Source organism: Plectropomus leopardus, chromosome 11 (assembly GCF_008729295.1).
Source record: "Plectropomus leopardus isolate mb chromosome 11, YSFRI_Pleo_2.0, whole genome shotgun sequence".
Lineage (NCBI taxonomy): Eukaryota > Metazoa > Chordata > Actinopteri > Perciformes > Serranidae > Plectropomus > Plectropomus leopardus.
The window spans coordinates 15704039-15719974 of NC_056473.1; the positions used below are offsets into that span (position 1 = coordinate 15704039).

The 15936-nt window shown below is 40.2% G+C and overlaps 1 protein-coding gene across 1 annotated transcript in view; it reads left to right on the top strand.

Annotated features, from left to right (window-relative positions):
- Window positions 1-15936, top strand: part of lrrk2 (leucine-rich repeat kinase 2) — a gene marked incomplete at its 5' end in the record, with an annotated part of 36571 nt that overhangs the window by 8676 nt on the left and 11959 nt on the right. The window contains 26 exons of the mRNA XM_042496050.1: window positions 154-273; window positions 1113-1273; window positions 1367-1446; window positions 1650-1756; window positions 2396-2525; window positions 2743-2867; window positions 4148-4275; window positions 5226-5370; window positions 5805-5944; window positions 6584-6712; window positions 7270-7440; window positions 7637-7901; window positions 8058-8246; window positions 9561-9676; window positions 9905-9977; window positions 10075-10271; window positions 10376-10626; window positions 11552-11700; window positions 12162-12255; window positions 12393-12579; window positions 12714-12895; window positions 13115-13338; window positions 14092-14219; window positions 14963-15181; window positions 15270-15471; window positions 15799-15887. Coding sequence (XP_042351984.1) covers window positions 154-273; window positions 1113-1273; window positions 1367-1446; window positions 1650-1756; window positions 2396-2525; window positions 2743-2867; window positions 4148-4275; window positions 5226-5370; window positions 5805-5944; window positions 6584-6712; window positions 7270-7440; window positions 7637-7901; window positions 8058-8246; window positions 9561-9676; window positions 9905-9977; window positions 10075-10271; window positions 10376-10626; window positions 11552-11700; window positions 12162-12255; window positions 12393-12579; window positions 12714-12895; window positions 13115-13338; window positions 14092-14219; window positions 14963-15181; window positions 15270-15471; window positions 15799-15887 — 4001 coding nt within the window. The remainder of the gene's footprint in view (window positions 1-153; window positions 274-1112; window positions 1274-1366; window positions 1447-1649; window positions 1757-2395; window positions 2526-2742; window positions 2868-4147; window positions 4276-5225; window positions 5371-5804; window positions 5945-6583; window positions 6713-7269; window positions 7441-7636; window positions 7902-8057; window positions 8247-9560; window positions 9677-9904; window positions 9978-10074; window positions 10272-10375; window positions 10627-11551; window positions 11701-12161; window positions 12256-12392; window positions 12580-12713; window positions 12896-13114; window positions 13339-14091; window positions 14220-14962; window positions 15182-15269; window positions 15472-15798; window positions 15888-15936) is intronic.

Genomic DNA, 15936 nt, shown 5'->3' on the forward strand with positions numbered 1-15936 from the left:
CACTGTTTGCTCAATCACTGAATGCTCACCAACAATAAAGCAGTGTTTGGATTGCATTCCTCCTGATAACCTAATGTTTTTGCAATCTGACATATTAAGTCAATAGAAGCATCGGTTTAATCCAGGGTGTGCTTGTTTTATGTCATTTTGTAGAGAGTTACTACAACATCCTCGTACTGAACGGCGTCCAGAGGGTCGCAGTGAGAGCCTGTCAGACTTTTCCCGACAATGCCAAACTGCAATCCGCCGCCCTCTCCTGCCTGGCTGACCTCAGTGAGGATGCACACATGCTATATTTAACTCATGTATTCATATCCACACAGATGGATTAGGGATGGAGACTACAGAACAATGCCTTTGTGTCAGCATCAACCCAAAGCAGCGTGAAACACCAGAATATAAATTTGATTCGTTCACAACAACACTTTCTCTATATGTTGTGACTGAGCTGGTCGATTCACTATGAATCACAAGCTTGTGTTTTCCAGGGTGCTAAATATGGACACGAAGAGCTGACAGTTTCCAGGCTGTGCAATAGACATGTATTTGTAGATCTTGTTAGAAAGCGTTTCGTTCATTTGAAACAAGGCTTTGGATTGGCTCTACAGAGCTAGTGAGATAGTTTAATTGTTTATTTCCTAGAGTTTCAGTCAGTGCTATCAGATCTGTAGTAAACACTGTTAGCACTGATAGCCACAGTAGCTGGGAAGGTTACCGACTCATTATAAACAGGTTAACAGTCCATAGTCTCTAAACCAAATCATTTGACTTGTATCCTGAAGTCTTAACCCAATTAAACTAAACAAACTGCTTGTCTTTGTCTTTGTTTGCAACCAACAAAATGTAGTAAGCTTCGTTGGCCATGATATGATCTGCTAATTAGCAACACAAGCTGACAGACACACTCAGTTACATGCGTCACTACATTAACAATGAGCTCTCAGTAGAAAAAAGAACAGTTAATGTCTGTGTCCAGCAGTGTTGAAAAGGACAAGTTGTATGTTTTTAAAAACGCTGTCAAATGTTGTCAGTCACTGTTAATACGAACAGAAGATGGTTTGATTAGATCCTGTACAGTGCAGTTATTGTACTGTGCTGTCTTTTTCCTTTAGCCGCAACCATTGTGCAGAACAAAGCAGTGGCCGAGCAGGGTCTGGAGGAAGGAGAGGAGGAGGAGAACAGGGGGAGGGAGCAGGTGGAGGACATGGGCCTGGGCTGGATGGAGGCCTGCTGTACGGCACTAGAGCTGCATGCTGAGGAGCCAGCCGTTCAGGTCAGTACCAAGTTCTTCTGGACCTCGATCACAGCCACTATATAACAGAGGATCATTTTAAAAATCAAAAGTACATAACTTTTGTTACCTCAGGAAGCTGCAAGTTGGGCCATTCATAATCTGTTACTGCACGGGGCTGGAGTGAACCATTCAGAAGAGGAGCAGGATGAGAGGTACACGCTGCCTTCAGTAGATGTTTGATGATGAACAGTTATCTGTGACCTCCATTCATCAAGAAAATGCAGGACATCAGTTATTAATGGTCAGCATAATTTAGAGTTGTGCAAGTCACGAGGGATGTTGAAGAGATGCATAAAAATGTCTGATGAGGGACTGTTATCATGTAGTTTATTGGATGTTATGTGGTTGTTTCCAGAACTCCTGTTCACAGACAGTTAATGGCCGCCATGCTGCTCCACTCCTCCTCTCCCAGTGTGTTTCAAGCTGCTACCAGTGCCATTGCTACACTCCTCACACACAACAGTGAGTGACAGTGACAGTATGACAATGTGAGGAGGGTTAAACGTGGGGGTGAACCTACAGAGAATTATCACCTGAATCTGCAGTCTGGCTTGACTTTACAAAGCTTTATAGTGGATTTAATAGTAATAGTTTAGCTGTTTGTCAGTAATTTTACTGTTTTGGTTCACTCTCGAAGCTTTCCTAGTGTTGTTTTTTTGATTGGATCAAGCAGCAGTTTCAGTGGAAAAGGCCCAAAGAAAACATTGTACCAATCAGCAGATGGACAAAGTCAGTAATTAGCTGGTGAACAAAGTGAAGCATGAAGAAAGTGAAGCATTTAACAGCTAAAGAGCCAGAGACGGAGACCAAAAACACAGAGCTAATAGAAGGTAAATATTGGATTTGTGTTCACAAGGTGGCCAGAAACACGACTGCAATTGAACAATAATGTTGCTCCGTAACAGCTGGACGTGTAAATGAGCATATGTTTGCCAACAAATTCGCCACATCAACCTAAAGGTCGTATGTCAATGTTGTGTTTACAACTTGTTTTGTACTGCCGCCATGTGGTGGTAAGAAATCAGTTATTGCAGTTTGAAATTCAAGGATCAGTTGTTGTGTTGGCTCGTACAGTGAGCAACTGCTCTGCTCCATCTGCAGGCAAAATGCGCTCTCTGCTGCTGTCCAGTGGCCTCCACGTCAACCTAGTGGAGATGATGAAGAGACATTCAGCATCGCCTGAAGTTTCAATCAGCGCCTGCAGACTGCTCAGCCTGCTCTTTCAGGGAAGGTGGGCACAAACACATTTGGTTCTGTTGTATGATGTCCTTGTTGGTTTTCGAAAAGCAGGTAAAGAAAATTAAAGAATTTCAGCATGGAAAAAAGCCTTGTTTTTCACAAATCATTTACATTTGTGTATGTGAGTTTTGTTTTCTTATCTATCAGCACATTTATATTCATATTTGATTGTGTTTGACATAGTTGAATCTGTCTCTGTAAATTTGTAGGACAGCCAGTCTAGATGAGTTGAACATGGCCATGACTCAGATCCTCAGCACCATGAAGGTTCACAACTTCCAGCCAGAGGTCCAGCTGGAGGCTCTGCAGGCCAGTCTGGTCTTCCTCTGCCCAGGTAACATAGAAGTGCTCTTTCTGTTATGTGTGTGCACGGCCCAGAGGTGACCTGCCAATCAAATGTTTGTTGAAGATTAATCCTTTTGGTTGTTTTGTTGTTGTTGATGATGTCTGTGGTACCTTTATTTTTTTGTTACTCCCAGGTTGCTGTTTCTATCCACACTAAATAAAAGGTTTATGTCATCAATCAGCATTTTCCATATAGCCATATTACTGTGTAATAAGAAATGAGGGATTAATCAACAGCAGTGCATCAGTGTCGCAGCTCTCTTGAGCCTTTTAGCCTCTTTTAGCTCACTGTTTTGGATTTTCATCAGCAGGCTTGTTTACACATGGTATCAACATGGGTCCTGGGTGATCTGATCACATGTAGACAGCTCTAACTCTTTCTGTTCACACCTGGCGTAAGAATTTGTCTCTACACAGTCACATTGCAATTTTGATTATATTTTGATTAACTATGCAGCCCAACGTGCTGGGAAAAAGTTGTTGAGATTCTGCCCGCATACACACATAGTGACAGGGCTAACTGTCACTAACATCACACAGCTAACACTTATTAACAAGTTAAATGACAGCGTCAAGGTGTTCCAGTGTTGGATAGAGTTTGTTGGTACTGTTTGACAGCTGCTGCTGTGTTAACTAGTCCTAATTTCGCAGACATTGAACTGACTGTTCGCCGGGAGGTCAGCAGCTCCGGAGATGATCCTTAAATGCCATGTCAGTTGTGTGTGTGACTAACTACAACGGCAGCAACAGAAAGTTTTATTATCCAACTTTCTGTTGGATAATAAGAACTTGGAACATCCAGCAGGTTGAGAAACAGAAAGAGGTGTCTGGATTTAAATGGAGGATGGACTCAGATTCAAATCCAGAAAAAATGCTGCTTTTCAGTAATATGTTATTTCTTTATATGCTTAAATTCTTTTAATCTGTTGTAGAAATCTGCAGCTCCCTGCCAAATTCTATCAATACAGCTGAAATAATAGACAATAAATTGCAATCCAGGCAATCATGTGGGAATGTTCAGGGATCTGAAAGTTCCAGCTACTTTTCAGGAAGGTCAAGAATGCAAATGTACATTTACAATATTGTGTTACAGTGGAGCAGCTTGTTTTGTTTTAATGTCTATTACAAAGAGGTCATAGTGTACTCTTCCTCTGCTCCCAGTACTGCACTCTGAATTAGATTAGTGATTGATAACAGAGCGGTTGTGTGCGTTTGTGTATGTTTGCTTGCCTCTTTGCCTTCACTTGTTTCCTGTGTTTTAATTCCCAGACAGGAGTTTAAGGGAGCATGGCGTCTCGGTCGCAGATCCCGACATGGCGGACGTGTCGCTGAAGGTCCTGAAAAACCAGTGTGTGGTGGAAGGAGCTCACACTCTCTACCTGGAGGTTCTCAACAGGGTATGAACACAATGACTAACCCCAAAATATCTCACTAACACGCTACATTTTCTTACAGTCTTTCCACACTTTTTTGTCCTTGCAAGCTTCTTTTTCTTTTTTTAAATCTGGTCTGATATAGTGTAGTAAAATGGCACAGATATCACAAAAACCAGAAAGAAGACAGGGAGGTCGAGCTTGAAAACCATCCTAATGGGATTTTGGTTTGCACATAAATAGAAACAGTGTACAAATACTCAGCCAGCACATATAGTTCTCAGTCATTACATAGATTAAACAACAGTTCATCCATTCATTGGAGAAATTATACAGTAGGTTGTTCTGCAACCAGAACATTTGAAGGGTGTAATTACATTTCCAAAAAGAATTTGCCAGTTGATTTACTGGTATGAATGAATGGTGAGCATGTTTTTTTGTAGCCGTGTGGTTGTTTAGAACCCTTTGGCCTGAGGGCACGTTGGTAAACACTGACAAAAACTGGGAAAAAGGCATTGCATGTCAGTGGGGAAGTCAACAGCCAATAATTACCAAACCACAACTTTTAACATGTTTTGCCATCGAAAAGTTTGGTTTACAAATGTAGTTTAGACAATGTATGAGAGAAAAAAAACCAACAATTTTTTTGTTTTTTTGCTTCTTTATTTTTAATTCTTTCTATGTTCTTTATGTGGCAAATAAATGAAACAATACTGTTGCTAGTCACCATGGTTATATCATCTACATAACTCACATAGTGTATTATAGATGGTAAGGTTTTGTGTTGCTTTACATTATTTGCGTATTGTTATCAATGAATGGTACAACATTAGGGTTTTAAAAATAAGTAAAAGGTGAGAGAGGCAATCTAACTGCCATCTTGATTTTTCCAATAAAACATTATGCATTTTACACATCTTGCAATGTTTCTTTAGTATTAGTAGAAAAGTGAGTCACTGTTTGTCTGTGTGCAGTTCATCAGCAGCTCCTTCATACAGAAGTGTGGTCTGAAGGTGCTGTCCGCTCTAGCTGACTGCTCTGGTGCAGTGGACCTGCTCTGCCAGCAGGGGGCGATAGACACAGTGCTGCACACACTACAGATGTTCCCACAGGAACGAGGTATAGTATGCAATTGTCATTTATAAACAATAAAAATGAGATATTAATCAGATTTAGCAATTCATTTGAGAGGAAATATTAGGTATAACTTGCCAGAACATTGGTTTGTAACTTCAGAAGGATTCATAGGAGGGCAGCATAGTGTTTCCTCCACAGTGATAGTCATAGTATGGCTAATATGTTATTTCACTGGCATAACAATATTTCCCCTTTCTTGAGGTTAGTTCAATAAAAGCAGGTTTGTAACCCCTAATTAGATCCAGGAAGAATTCCAGAAGAAAATTAAAATCTTTCATTGATTAAATTGTGCATAACCTTTGTACAGTTGTAGGATAACAGAATTCAAAGTATTCCCCTATTTATACATTTGCTAAAATGTTATTTTGTTAAAGATGTCTAATCAGGCTCTCACTAACTTTCCCTACTTCTTCCAGAGATACACTACTGGGGTCTTACCCTGCTCAACTACCTCGTATCCAAGAAGAAGCTGTCGAGGATGATTGTACCTGTTCTGGCTTCTGTTGTGGTCGCCTCACTCATCCAGTACAGAGAAGACTCTGAGATGCTCCTGAAGGTGACTTAAGTTTTAAAATATGCTTAAACATGTTGATAAATTGAACATCACAGTATTGAATGCTGCAGAGAATTTCATTTTGCAGTTGTATTTATTCTGTTTGGACACAATACATGTTAAATAGTTTGTTCTCATCTTTTTTCATAAGTGCTTATCCTGAAATTTCATCCTTCACAGCTTGTTTATAAACATTACATTGTTTTTGAATGACCAACTAATGTGTGCATTAACATTAAATTAGGTCACAGTGTCATGTAAATACCTACCACATACCTGTCAATACCACATCATACAGCAATGCTTTAAACTATATATTTGTCTCAGAATTACAAACCAGCCAATAAATTGTGTTTACATATTATTAGACATGCACCCTACTTCTTACATTTACAGTTGTAGTCCAACAAGCAGTCATCTTGTGATGATAAATGTTGATGTAAAGTATTGCTAGTAGTCTGAAGACAGAGTTCCAGCATGTTTAAATCAAGGGTCAACTTTATTGTATGCAGTATAGATAGTAAAGCCGTTTGTGGCAGATTTGTACATTGTGGTTTTTTGGGTTGTTTTCTTGACTGTCGACTCAAGGCTTGACTGTTGACTTGTAAACTCATGGGCTGTCTCTGTTTGTGTGTCCCTCAGTGTTTTCAGGTGTCTTTGAGGATGCTAGACGCCTGTTCAGGAGCAGCTGCTGAACTGCAGAGAGAAAACTTTGACAGACAGATCTTCCAACATCTCAGAGACGAGACTCCTGACCAGAGCAACAACCCGGTGAGTTAGACAGTTAGATCTGACCACAGTATTCTGTCTCTCGTTATGTTTTTGGCTTTCTCTTCTCATTACACTCTGTTATCCTGTTCTTTGCTCTCTTGGAAACTGAATTTACAGATCAAGTTTCAAATTAAGTTTATAAAGTTATAACTAAGTTGTGATCAGTATTTGTTTCCAGAAGAACTATGGCAGCATTTTCTCCCTGACTTTTCCATGTTGATGTTCTGTCAGAAAATGCACTTTTCTTTTTTTTCTTTTTTTGTACGGAGGGGGGGGGTGATATGAGAGTTTCAGTCTCTTTATATCAGCATGCAGACATGTTGACACACAGGCCCTACTGTAAACACACAGGGACGTACACTACAAATGCATGCAGGACATACCAGACATGCTTGAATACTGTTGAGATTAAGCCTGCTGGCCACTTGTCTTCTTTTTGTAAAGTTTTATAGAAATGATCTTTGTTAGAAAGACTTTATACCTTCATCATAATTTAATAAACAGATTTATACAGAAACATGTTTAACTTTCTCCTCTCCCTGTCTGTCTGCTGTCAGCTGCGTAAGTCGGTGTGCCTGGCTCTGTCTAAGATGTGGTGCGACCCACAGCTACACTACAGCATGCTGGAAAAGGCCTGCGAGGACGGAGACACGACAGTGGCTGAATGTCTGATCGAGCTGGGCGCCGACATCAATAGAAAGACCAAAACAGAATCTCTCATCTACCAGGTCAGAGGTCACAAAAATCCAGTATTTCATATATCAAATCAGAATGTCAAATTTGTTGTGGGAAGTTATGTTTTCACTCCTGTCGGTCTGTGTTCTTAACGTTTCAACACTTAGCCCTGCTAATAGATGGATTCATGAGTATTTATAATAATATTAATTTAAATGTCAGTCATGCCCTGTGTGCGGTCTTTTTCAGGTGTGTGAGAGAGGCGGACCTCTGGAGCTGGTAGAGCTCCTGCTCAGCCGAGGCGCCCACGAGCAGCACCTCCGCAGGGCTCTGGCTGTGAGTGTGAAGCGAGGCGAAGGACCCACAGTCATTCAGCTGCTGGGCCGTCTGGGTTTGGACCTCAACAACAACGCCCTCTGCCTTGGGGGCTTCAGGCTGGGCCGCCTGGACGCCGCCTGGCTCAGCCCGCTGCTCGCCGAAAGAGGCAGAGCGCACAGTCTGCGCTACAACAACAGTGAGGAGGAGTTGATGCTTTCTCTGTTTTAAAACATTGTTAAAGATTGTCTTTGGATTTTGGACAAAACATTTAATTTAAAGATGTTATGATTGGCATATCATGAAATATTTGCAGCCTAGTCTGACTGTCTTTGTGCTGTGTTCTGTCTTTCAGGTAAAGGTATGAGTTTGGCGAGATACATTCAGTCTTTGCAGAAGTCCAAGAGTGTCAGCGGTCCTCCTAGATCTGTGACCGACCCCTGTCTGACCTCTGGCTACATTTCTGATGAGAGTGACGACTCCAGCTTCAGCTTTGTCTCCATGGACGACAGCTTGTTTTTGAACGACGACATGGAGAGTGATGGTAAAGAACACAGACATCAGACATTTCAACGACACAGAGTGCAATCGGGTTTAATTTTGTTAGTAGTAACTCTTCGACCTATAAATTATCATGATTTGTTGTGCAGTTCCAGTACAGGCAGCAACTGTCGTTCGGCCTTGAAGCAGAGCTTTATTAAATTTATATGGCCATATCAAAGCAGTGCCATTTGATCAATGTAATTTCCAAGTGAGATAATCTGTTAAACTGTATCTCTGATGTGCTCCTACAGTGAAAGCAGTAACATCCTGTATTTTTCCACTTCAGTGATTAACATTATGTCATCCATCTGCACTCAGCTCATCAAAGAAGTCACATTGATTAGTTAAAGATGTTTTTAACTTGTAGTAATTCCCAATCTATTCTTACAGTGTAGTAATGTTTCACCAATAGCTCATTTTACTTGTTGTCGTGTGACAAGGCAAGTTAAAGGTACAGCATGTCATTTCTGCTGCTCGAGGTCTCGCACTAAAAGAAATAAAAGATGGAGTAATGCCATCTTTGCAGTCTGTTTGTCTCCATTAGAATTCCTTTAGTGTTGATGGTTCAGAAAGTTTTTAGCAGGAGCTGTACTAACCAAAGAGGTCTCTTCCTCTTCCAAAACAAAAAAAACAGGTGATTTAAACAGGTAAAAACATTAAATAAAGCAGTTTCACTTCATAAATCGCAGTTTCTCCAAAAGTGTTTGGAGCACAACAGTGGCTGGGGTCAAGTTGCTGCTAACATTTACGGAACTTCTGATGAATTAAAATTCTTCATACGGTTGAAATACATAGTTAAAAACCATCAAGATCTTAAAAGGATTTTAATGTAGTGTAATGTTTTAGCCTGTGGGGCTCTTCCTCAGAAGTGTTTGGAAACGTTACACTGCAACAATGTAGATAGAAGCTGCTTGGTGTGTGGCTTTTCCACTTTGCCACGTTTCTTTGGTCCAGCACCCAGTCCATTGGACACTGGGATGTGTGTCTCTTTTTTACAGATTCTTAAAGACAACCACAACCTGGGCACTTTGTTCAGTGGTCTCAGGGTACAAAAAAAATATCTTTTTGAATAGGAGAATAACAGAAAACAATGTGGCCTCTGAGTTCCCCACATTTTTCAAAATTAAAAAATTAGGTTATATGAAACATGGAGCAGTAACAAACATTATTTCTAACATACCTGAACCTCAATCTAGGAGGCATAACATGCTGGGGTAGTAACAGTAACAAAACATTTGAGCTGCTTTCTGACAGTTGTTGTTCACCTTTTTGTGGTAATGTCCTCAACTCTCACTACATGCTTCTGCTTTTTTAGGGAGTGATTCCCTGTCAGGGGTTCTGTCTCCAAAACCGCATAATAATTCATCAGAAGAATTGACAGGGGCGTCCATTAAAAGGAAGCAGGGGCGCCGCAGACATGCCAGTGCAGAGGTAAAACCTTTATTAACGTATTGTGTTTAGCACAGTTGTCAGGACATTGTTTTTTTTGGACTGGGTGAAATTAATATCAGAAAGCAAAGATTTAAATACTTAAAAGTTGATTATTTGCTTTCCTTTCAGTCCCTTTCTTAGTATTACATATTTAAACCCTGCTAATATACACACCTGTTATCTCACCACTGTCTTTTCTCTCTAGTGATGTAAATATTTTTTTTCCAGAGTGGTCAAACTGAAAATGAACACTGCGAACATTTCCACAGGAGATATGGAAAGACTGGCTCAAGCCACAAAGGTTTCTCCAACAGAATTAATTCTGTATAACTTTAATCCCATTCTGTCAAACACTTAACTCAGATCAGATCGTTGTTAATGACTTATGTCCTCCTCAGTGTTTGGATCTGGTGAGAGCTCTGCTGCTCTGTCCAAAGAGAAGGAGAGGATCCGTCTGCTGGACCTGTCCGGTAACGAGCTGGACTCTCTGTCCTGTCTGATGGATGACGGCTTCGTCCAACAGCAGCTGGGGCATCTCCTTCGCCTGGACCTGAGCCACAACAATCTGCTTGAGTTTCCCTCAGCTCTTTGCCAGGTAGTATCCGATCTGTACTGAATAATTCAAACAATTACAGTAAATAAATAATGTATCTTTTAAGAAATGTACGCTGAAGTTTGTTTATTTTTATTTCGTGGCAGAGTTTGAAGAGTCTGACTCGACTGGACCTGCAGGGTAACCAGCTCCAGTCACTGCCGGTAGAGCTGCTGTCTCTGCTCTCACTGAACATGCTGAATGTCTCTCGTAACTGTGTGGGTCCCCTCCTGACCTTTGACCCTGCTGTCACCTGCCCATCACTGCGCCAACTCAATCTTTCCTTCAACAAAATCACAGAGTTCCCTCAGGAGCTGGGCCGTGCCATGGGTCACCTGGAGGAGCTCTTTATGGAAGGGTACGCTGCTGGTTTAAATCCTCACATGAGCAGAGAGTGTTTGTTCTTTTGTACTTTTACGTAGCTGCATGATACTGAAGTGTGGTGTTGTAGTGTTTTTTTAGTTGTAGGTGTGAAGTTTTGAGAAGCAACTGTCTTCAGTTGGGCAGATAGGAAATGATTACACAGTCACATGGATGTGACTCTCAGTGTTACTATGACAACATCAAAGCCACACAATAAAATGTTCTCAGAACTTTTGCATTTTAGGGAGAGGAAAATGTGGGCATTTAGAAATAATAAAATTTGATTTGAACAATTGATTTCATAGCAGAAATCTGATGTCTCCTGAGGTTATGGGGTATTTCCTGAAATGGGGAAACATATTAATGGGCTATAAAATTACTTCTGTTGTGTGCAATGGATTAAATCAAAGCTTCTGAGCTGAACTTTTATGTCAGTACAGAAATATATAATTCAATAATATATAATATTATTAAATATTTTATGAATGCAAGTAGTTGGTTGTACTGTGAATCCAAATTATAGTAAACACCAACATTTTCATTCTGGGTCAGATTTCTCAGAAACCTTTTTAAACAAGTTACCACCAATGCTGTACAGTCCTCTTTATTTTACTGTAGAAAATGTTTGATTCAATGTTGATCATGGGATACATGTTAACAATTGTTGTTTTCAAGTAAATGCATTAATTTGAAAGATGTTTAAGAATGCCCCATTTCACAACGTTAAGAAATAAAATAAACATTTCTTAAAGGTATTCTGCTCCCTACTAAACAGAAAATAAAAACATAGTAATTAGATATTATTCCCCTCTGCACAGTCATACGCATCATTTTAATATGCCCAACAACTGGTTATGAATTTGGTAATAACAAATTTTGTATTTTTCATGTCAAATCATTTTCCTCTTTTTTCTTTTCAGGAACAGTATAACTAAGCTTTGTGTGCCTCTGTGTCTACCGGAGATCAAGCTGCTCGACGTGAGCAAGAACAGCGTGGAAAACATTTCTCCAGACTTCCTGACTGGCTGCCCCAAACTGGAAACTTTCAGTGCTTCCATGAACCAAATCAGTGAGTGTTAATCACTGACTATTAGATCGAAAAATCTTCCATTGAAAAGCACTGTGGGCTTGCATTGTCTGTCTACTGTGTGTTTAGAACTCAATATATTATAGGATATTTTAATAAAACAGATGTCTCTCCAAACACACCAGAATCAGACAGTTGGCTTAAATGTAAATACATTTTAAACCTAAAAAACCCTGATTAAATAATTCAGTAATTAAAACCCCACCAGATTAGACCATATAACAGTGTAACACACTCAAAATGAAGAGCTTTTATCAAAATTGGCATTCAGAGATATTAGAGATTGTCTTCATTGGCCAATAGATTTATTTTGAAGAATGAATCCATATAATCCTGAATTTAAGGGAATATTTTGATTTTATCCCAATTGTAAATATATCTCTTGCAATGACATTCATGTTTTATTAGTGGAGACACAGAAAGATTTCTACTGTCCTCTCCAGGTTCCCTGTCACACCTGCCGTCTAAGATCACAACACTGAAACTAGCAAACAGCAGCTTCACATGTGTTCCTCAGGCTATCCTCAGTCTCCCGAAGTAAGTCAAATAGTCATATGGATTTCACATTCTCAAAGTTATTATTTTCAAGTGTTATTTTTACCTGTACAATGAAAATTTAATGCATCCTTCTTCTTCTAGTAAAAACATTCATTCCCATACTTCTGTGTGTCCAGCTTGCGGTCAGTGGATATGAGAACCAACAAAATTGCTGATCTGCCAGGCCCGGGACTGTGGGAGTCCAGCAACCTCAGAGAGCTGATGTTCAGTCAGAACTGCATCACAGCTCTGGATCTGAGTGGACCGATCTACAAATGGACCAGACTGGAGAAACTCCACCTGAGTGACAATAAGCTCACTGAGGTAAAGACTAATTAAAAAAACTTTGTCTTTGCTATCATGAGTCCTTATTTCATCCTTCTTACACTGTAACTAATTAGCATCAAACTACTGAATGAAGGTGTTAAAGATGATTGAATCATGTTGTCTCTGTTCAGATCCCTCCACAGATCGGCCTGTTGGAAGGTCTGACCTCTCTGGATGTGAGTCGTAATGCTAACTTGCGGTCCTTCCCTGATGAGATGGGGAAACTGGGCCGACTGTGGGACCTGCCGCTCGACGGCCTTCGACTCCAGCTTGACCTCAAACTTATTGGAAGCAAGACCAAAGACATTGTCAGGTCAGGGATCTTACAAACAATATTACACAATTCACCACCTTAGAATTATAAGGTTCTGCAGCTAGAACCTTATCGTTCTCAAGTGATGACATGTTAAATACCACCCTCTTGTGATGTCAGTTCCCAGTTGTGCTATTTATGGTCACCTCAATCTGTAGAAGAAAAATAGAATGGAATAAATATCATAGTAAATACCTCTTCCTCCACGCTGTCTCCCAGGTTTCTGCAGCAGCGGCTGAAGAAGGCAGTGCCGTACTACCGGATGAAGCTCATCGTGGTCGGGAACGCAGGCAGCGGGAAGACAACTCTTATCCAGCAGCTGATGAAGCTGAAGCGCTCCCAGCTAAACTCAAAGCAGACCGCTGCTGGCATTGACGTCCGAGACTGGACCATCAGGGAGCGCGACAGAAAGAAGATGGTGCTGAATGTCTGGGACTTCTCAGGTTGGCCAACATATGAAGAGTTCAAAGCACACCTTTATTGTTGACATTGTTTAAGGGGGCGACTTAAAAACATACAACTTAATTCACCCAGTTAGATGTGAGAATATACTGTCGCTTAAAAACAAAACGTATACAAAATAATAAACATAAAATTACTGTTACTGCAGCAAATTCTTGGTGGAAAAGCAACAGTATTAAACAGATCTACATGAAACTGTAACAGTTTTTCACAGGGCCAAGAAAAAAAACAGATAAACTCGTTAAAAAAATCTCACAATGCACTGAATTCATTATTCTTAAAGTAAGGCATTGCAGAATCTCAAAATAAGGGGTAACTTTAAAAAAAAAAATAATTTATCAAAGTCCTCTTGCATTAACACCACCAAAGAGTCATGTTTTATTTTATAATAAATTTCCCCTATAACCTCAAGTAAGTGACGTTGATACATGTTGTTTTTCCTTCAATGCTGGCTACTGAAAAAAATGTCTTAAATCTCAGTTCAAGTGGCATTAAAAGAGTTAAAAGTCTTAAATCCAGCTTGCCTTAAGTTGTAGGAAACCTGGATTTATAACCTTTGTGATGACCCTTGTACTGCAACTTGAACTGTATCTTATCTCAAAAGTAATCAACAAAAGGCAGTTAATATTAGGATGAATGAAGCAAGATTAAAATATGTACACATTTGCAAGAGAGATGTCCTATTTAGCTGTTGTGATTTTAATTTCACTCCCTGCCTCTTCCTTACCCCTCAGGTAGAGAGGAGTTCAGCGGCTCTCACCCTCACTTCCTGACTTCCAGAGCGCTCTACCTGGTGGTTTACAACCTCAGCAAAGGAGCCAGTCAGGTGGATGCCCTCAAACCCTGGCTCTTCAACATCAAAGTGAGTCATGATTCACAGATTCAGGTAGTGCTGATGAATAACTGTTGAGATGAGAGGGGAGCGTTGAATACCCAATTTAGTTTATTAATGCTGGTGAGCAATTTAAAAAAAGAAAATTTTGTTTTTTGTTATGATGGCAGTTGCTACCTGCTAGTATGGTTTGCACCACCCATGCTGTTAAAATAAACCAATGAATATAAGACAGGACATCACAAAAAAAACTTCTCCCTGCGCCTGACATACTGTATATTACACTAAATATTGACCACATTGGAAAAGTATCCACTGTACAAAATAATTTTGTATACAATTTTAATTCAAAATGACACTTTTTTCAAAACTAATTAAAGTTCTATCAATAGGAACAATATTAGTTATTATAAAAATATCAATAAATATGAATTATTACATAAAGATTATTAATTATCACAATCTCAAATGCTTAATTGATCCTTGGGGATGAAGTCATGATTTGTACAGTCACTGGTATGCAAAAGTTAAAAAATGTGTTCACTTACAAATGACTCAATTCAACTTTTTTATTTTTCTGTATCACCATAAGAGTTGAGGAAACTGCTTCATTTGAAAATATACTTACACATTTCAACATTTTTTTAAAAGGCATCATGAAGTTGTTACATAAATTAGAGCTTAGGTTAAAATGTCAGTTGTGTGAATCAGGTTCAAATTAGGTACAAATATTTCCTTGTTTTGAAAAATCCTTGCTCTGTTCTGCACTTCAGGCCGTAGCTCCGCTGTCCCCGGTCATCCTGGTAGGAACTCACACAGATGTGAGTGACGAGCTGCAACTTCAGGCTTGCATGACCAAGATCAAAGAGGAGCTGCTGACCCACCAGGGCTTCCCTGCCATCAGAGACTACCACATGGTCTCTGTCTGTGAGGACTCGGACGCCATGGCCAAGCTGCGCAAGGCCATCACCAGGGAGGTCACCAGCTTCAAGGTAAAAGGACACAAACAGCAGATTAAACATTTCCTTATCTTTCTTTCGCTCTCTTTTGCCCTCACCTCATCTCATCCCCCTTCCACAGATCCAGGGGCAACCTGTGATGGGCCAGCTGGTTCCTGACAGTTACGTGGAACTGGAGCGCCGGGTTCTGCAGGAGAGAACCACAGTTCCCCCTGAGTTCCCCGTTCTCATGCACCGGGAGCTGCTGCAGCTCATCCAGGAGAGTCAGCTGCAGCTGGAGGAAGCTGAGCTGTACCACGCTGTCCATTTCCTCAGTGAAGCTGGTTAGTCAGAGTCAGGGTCGCTTTAAAGGAAACATCAACTTTAACTTTTTTAGAAAGACATTTTAAATAATGAAGTGGGCAAATGCATCAATATCCCTCATCTCTCCCTCATTTTGGCATCATCATTTCATGATAGTAACCTGCAGTATTACCCGAATGCCCTTTAATTCTCTTAGACACTGCTATGAGGAGAAATGGTAATCCACAGAGAGATGTAGCTGTTCTAACACACTGACCTTTAATGATCACTGTCATGTTTTGCATATTGTCTCAAGGATCAACAAGATACCATTCTGATTGTTTTTTCCGTCCTCTCTGTCACTGAAGGGGTTTTACTGCACTTTGATGATCCTGCGCTTCAGCTTCAAGAGCTCTACTTTATCGACCCACAGTGGCTGTGCAACATCATCTCCCAGGTAGCTTCATTTAAACACACACACACACTCAGACAATCAAACACCCTTC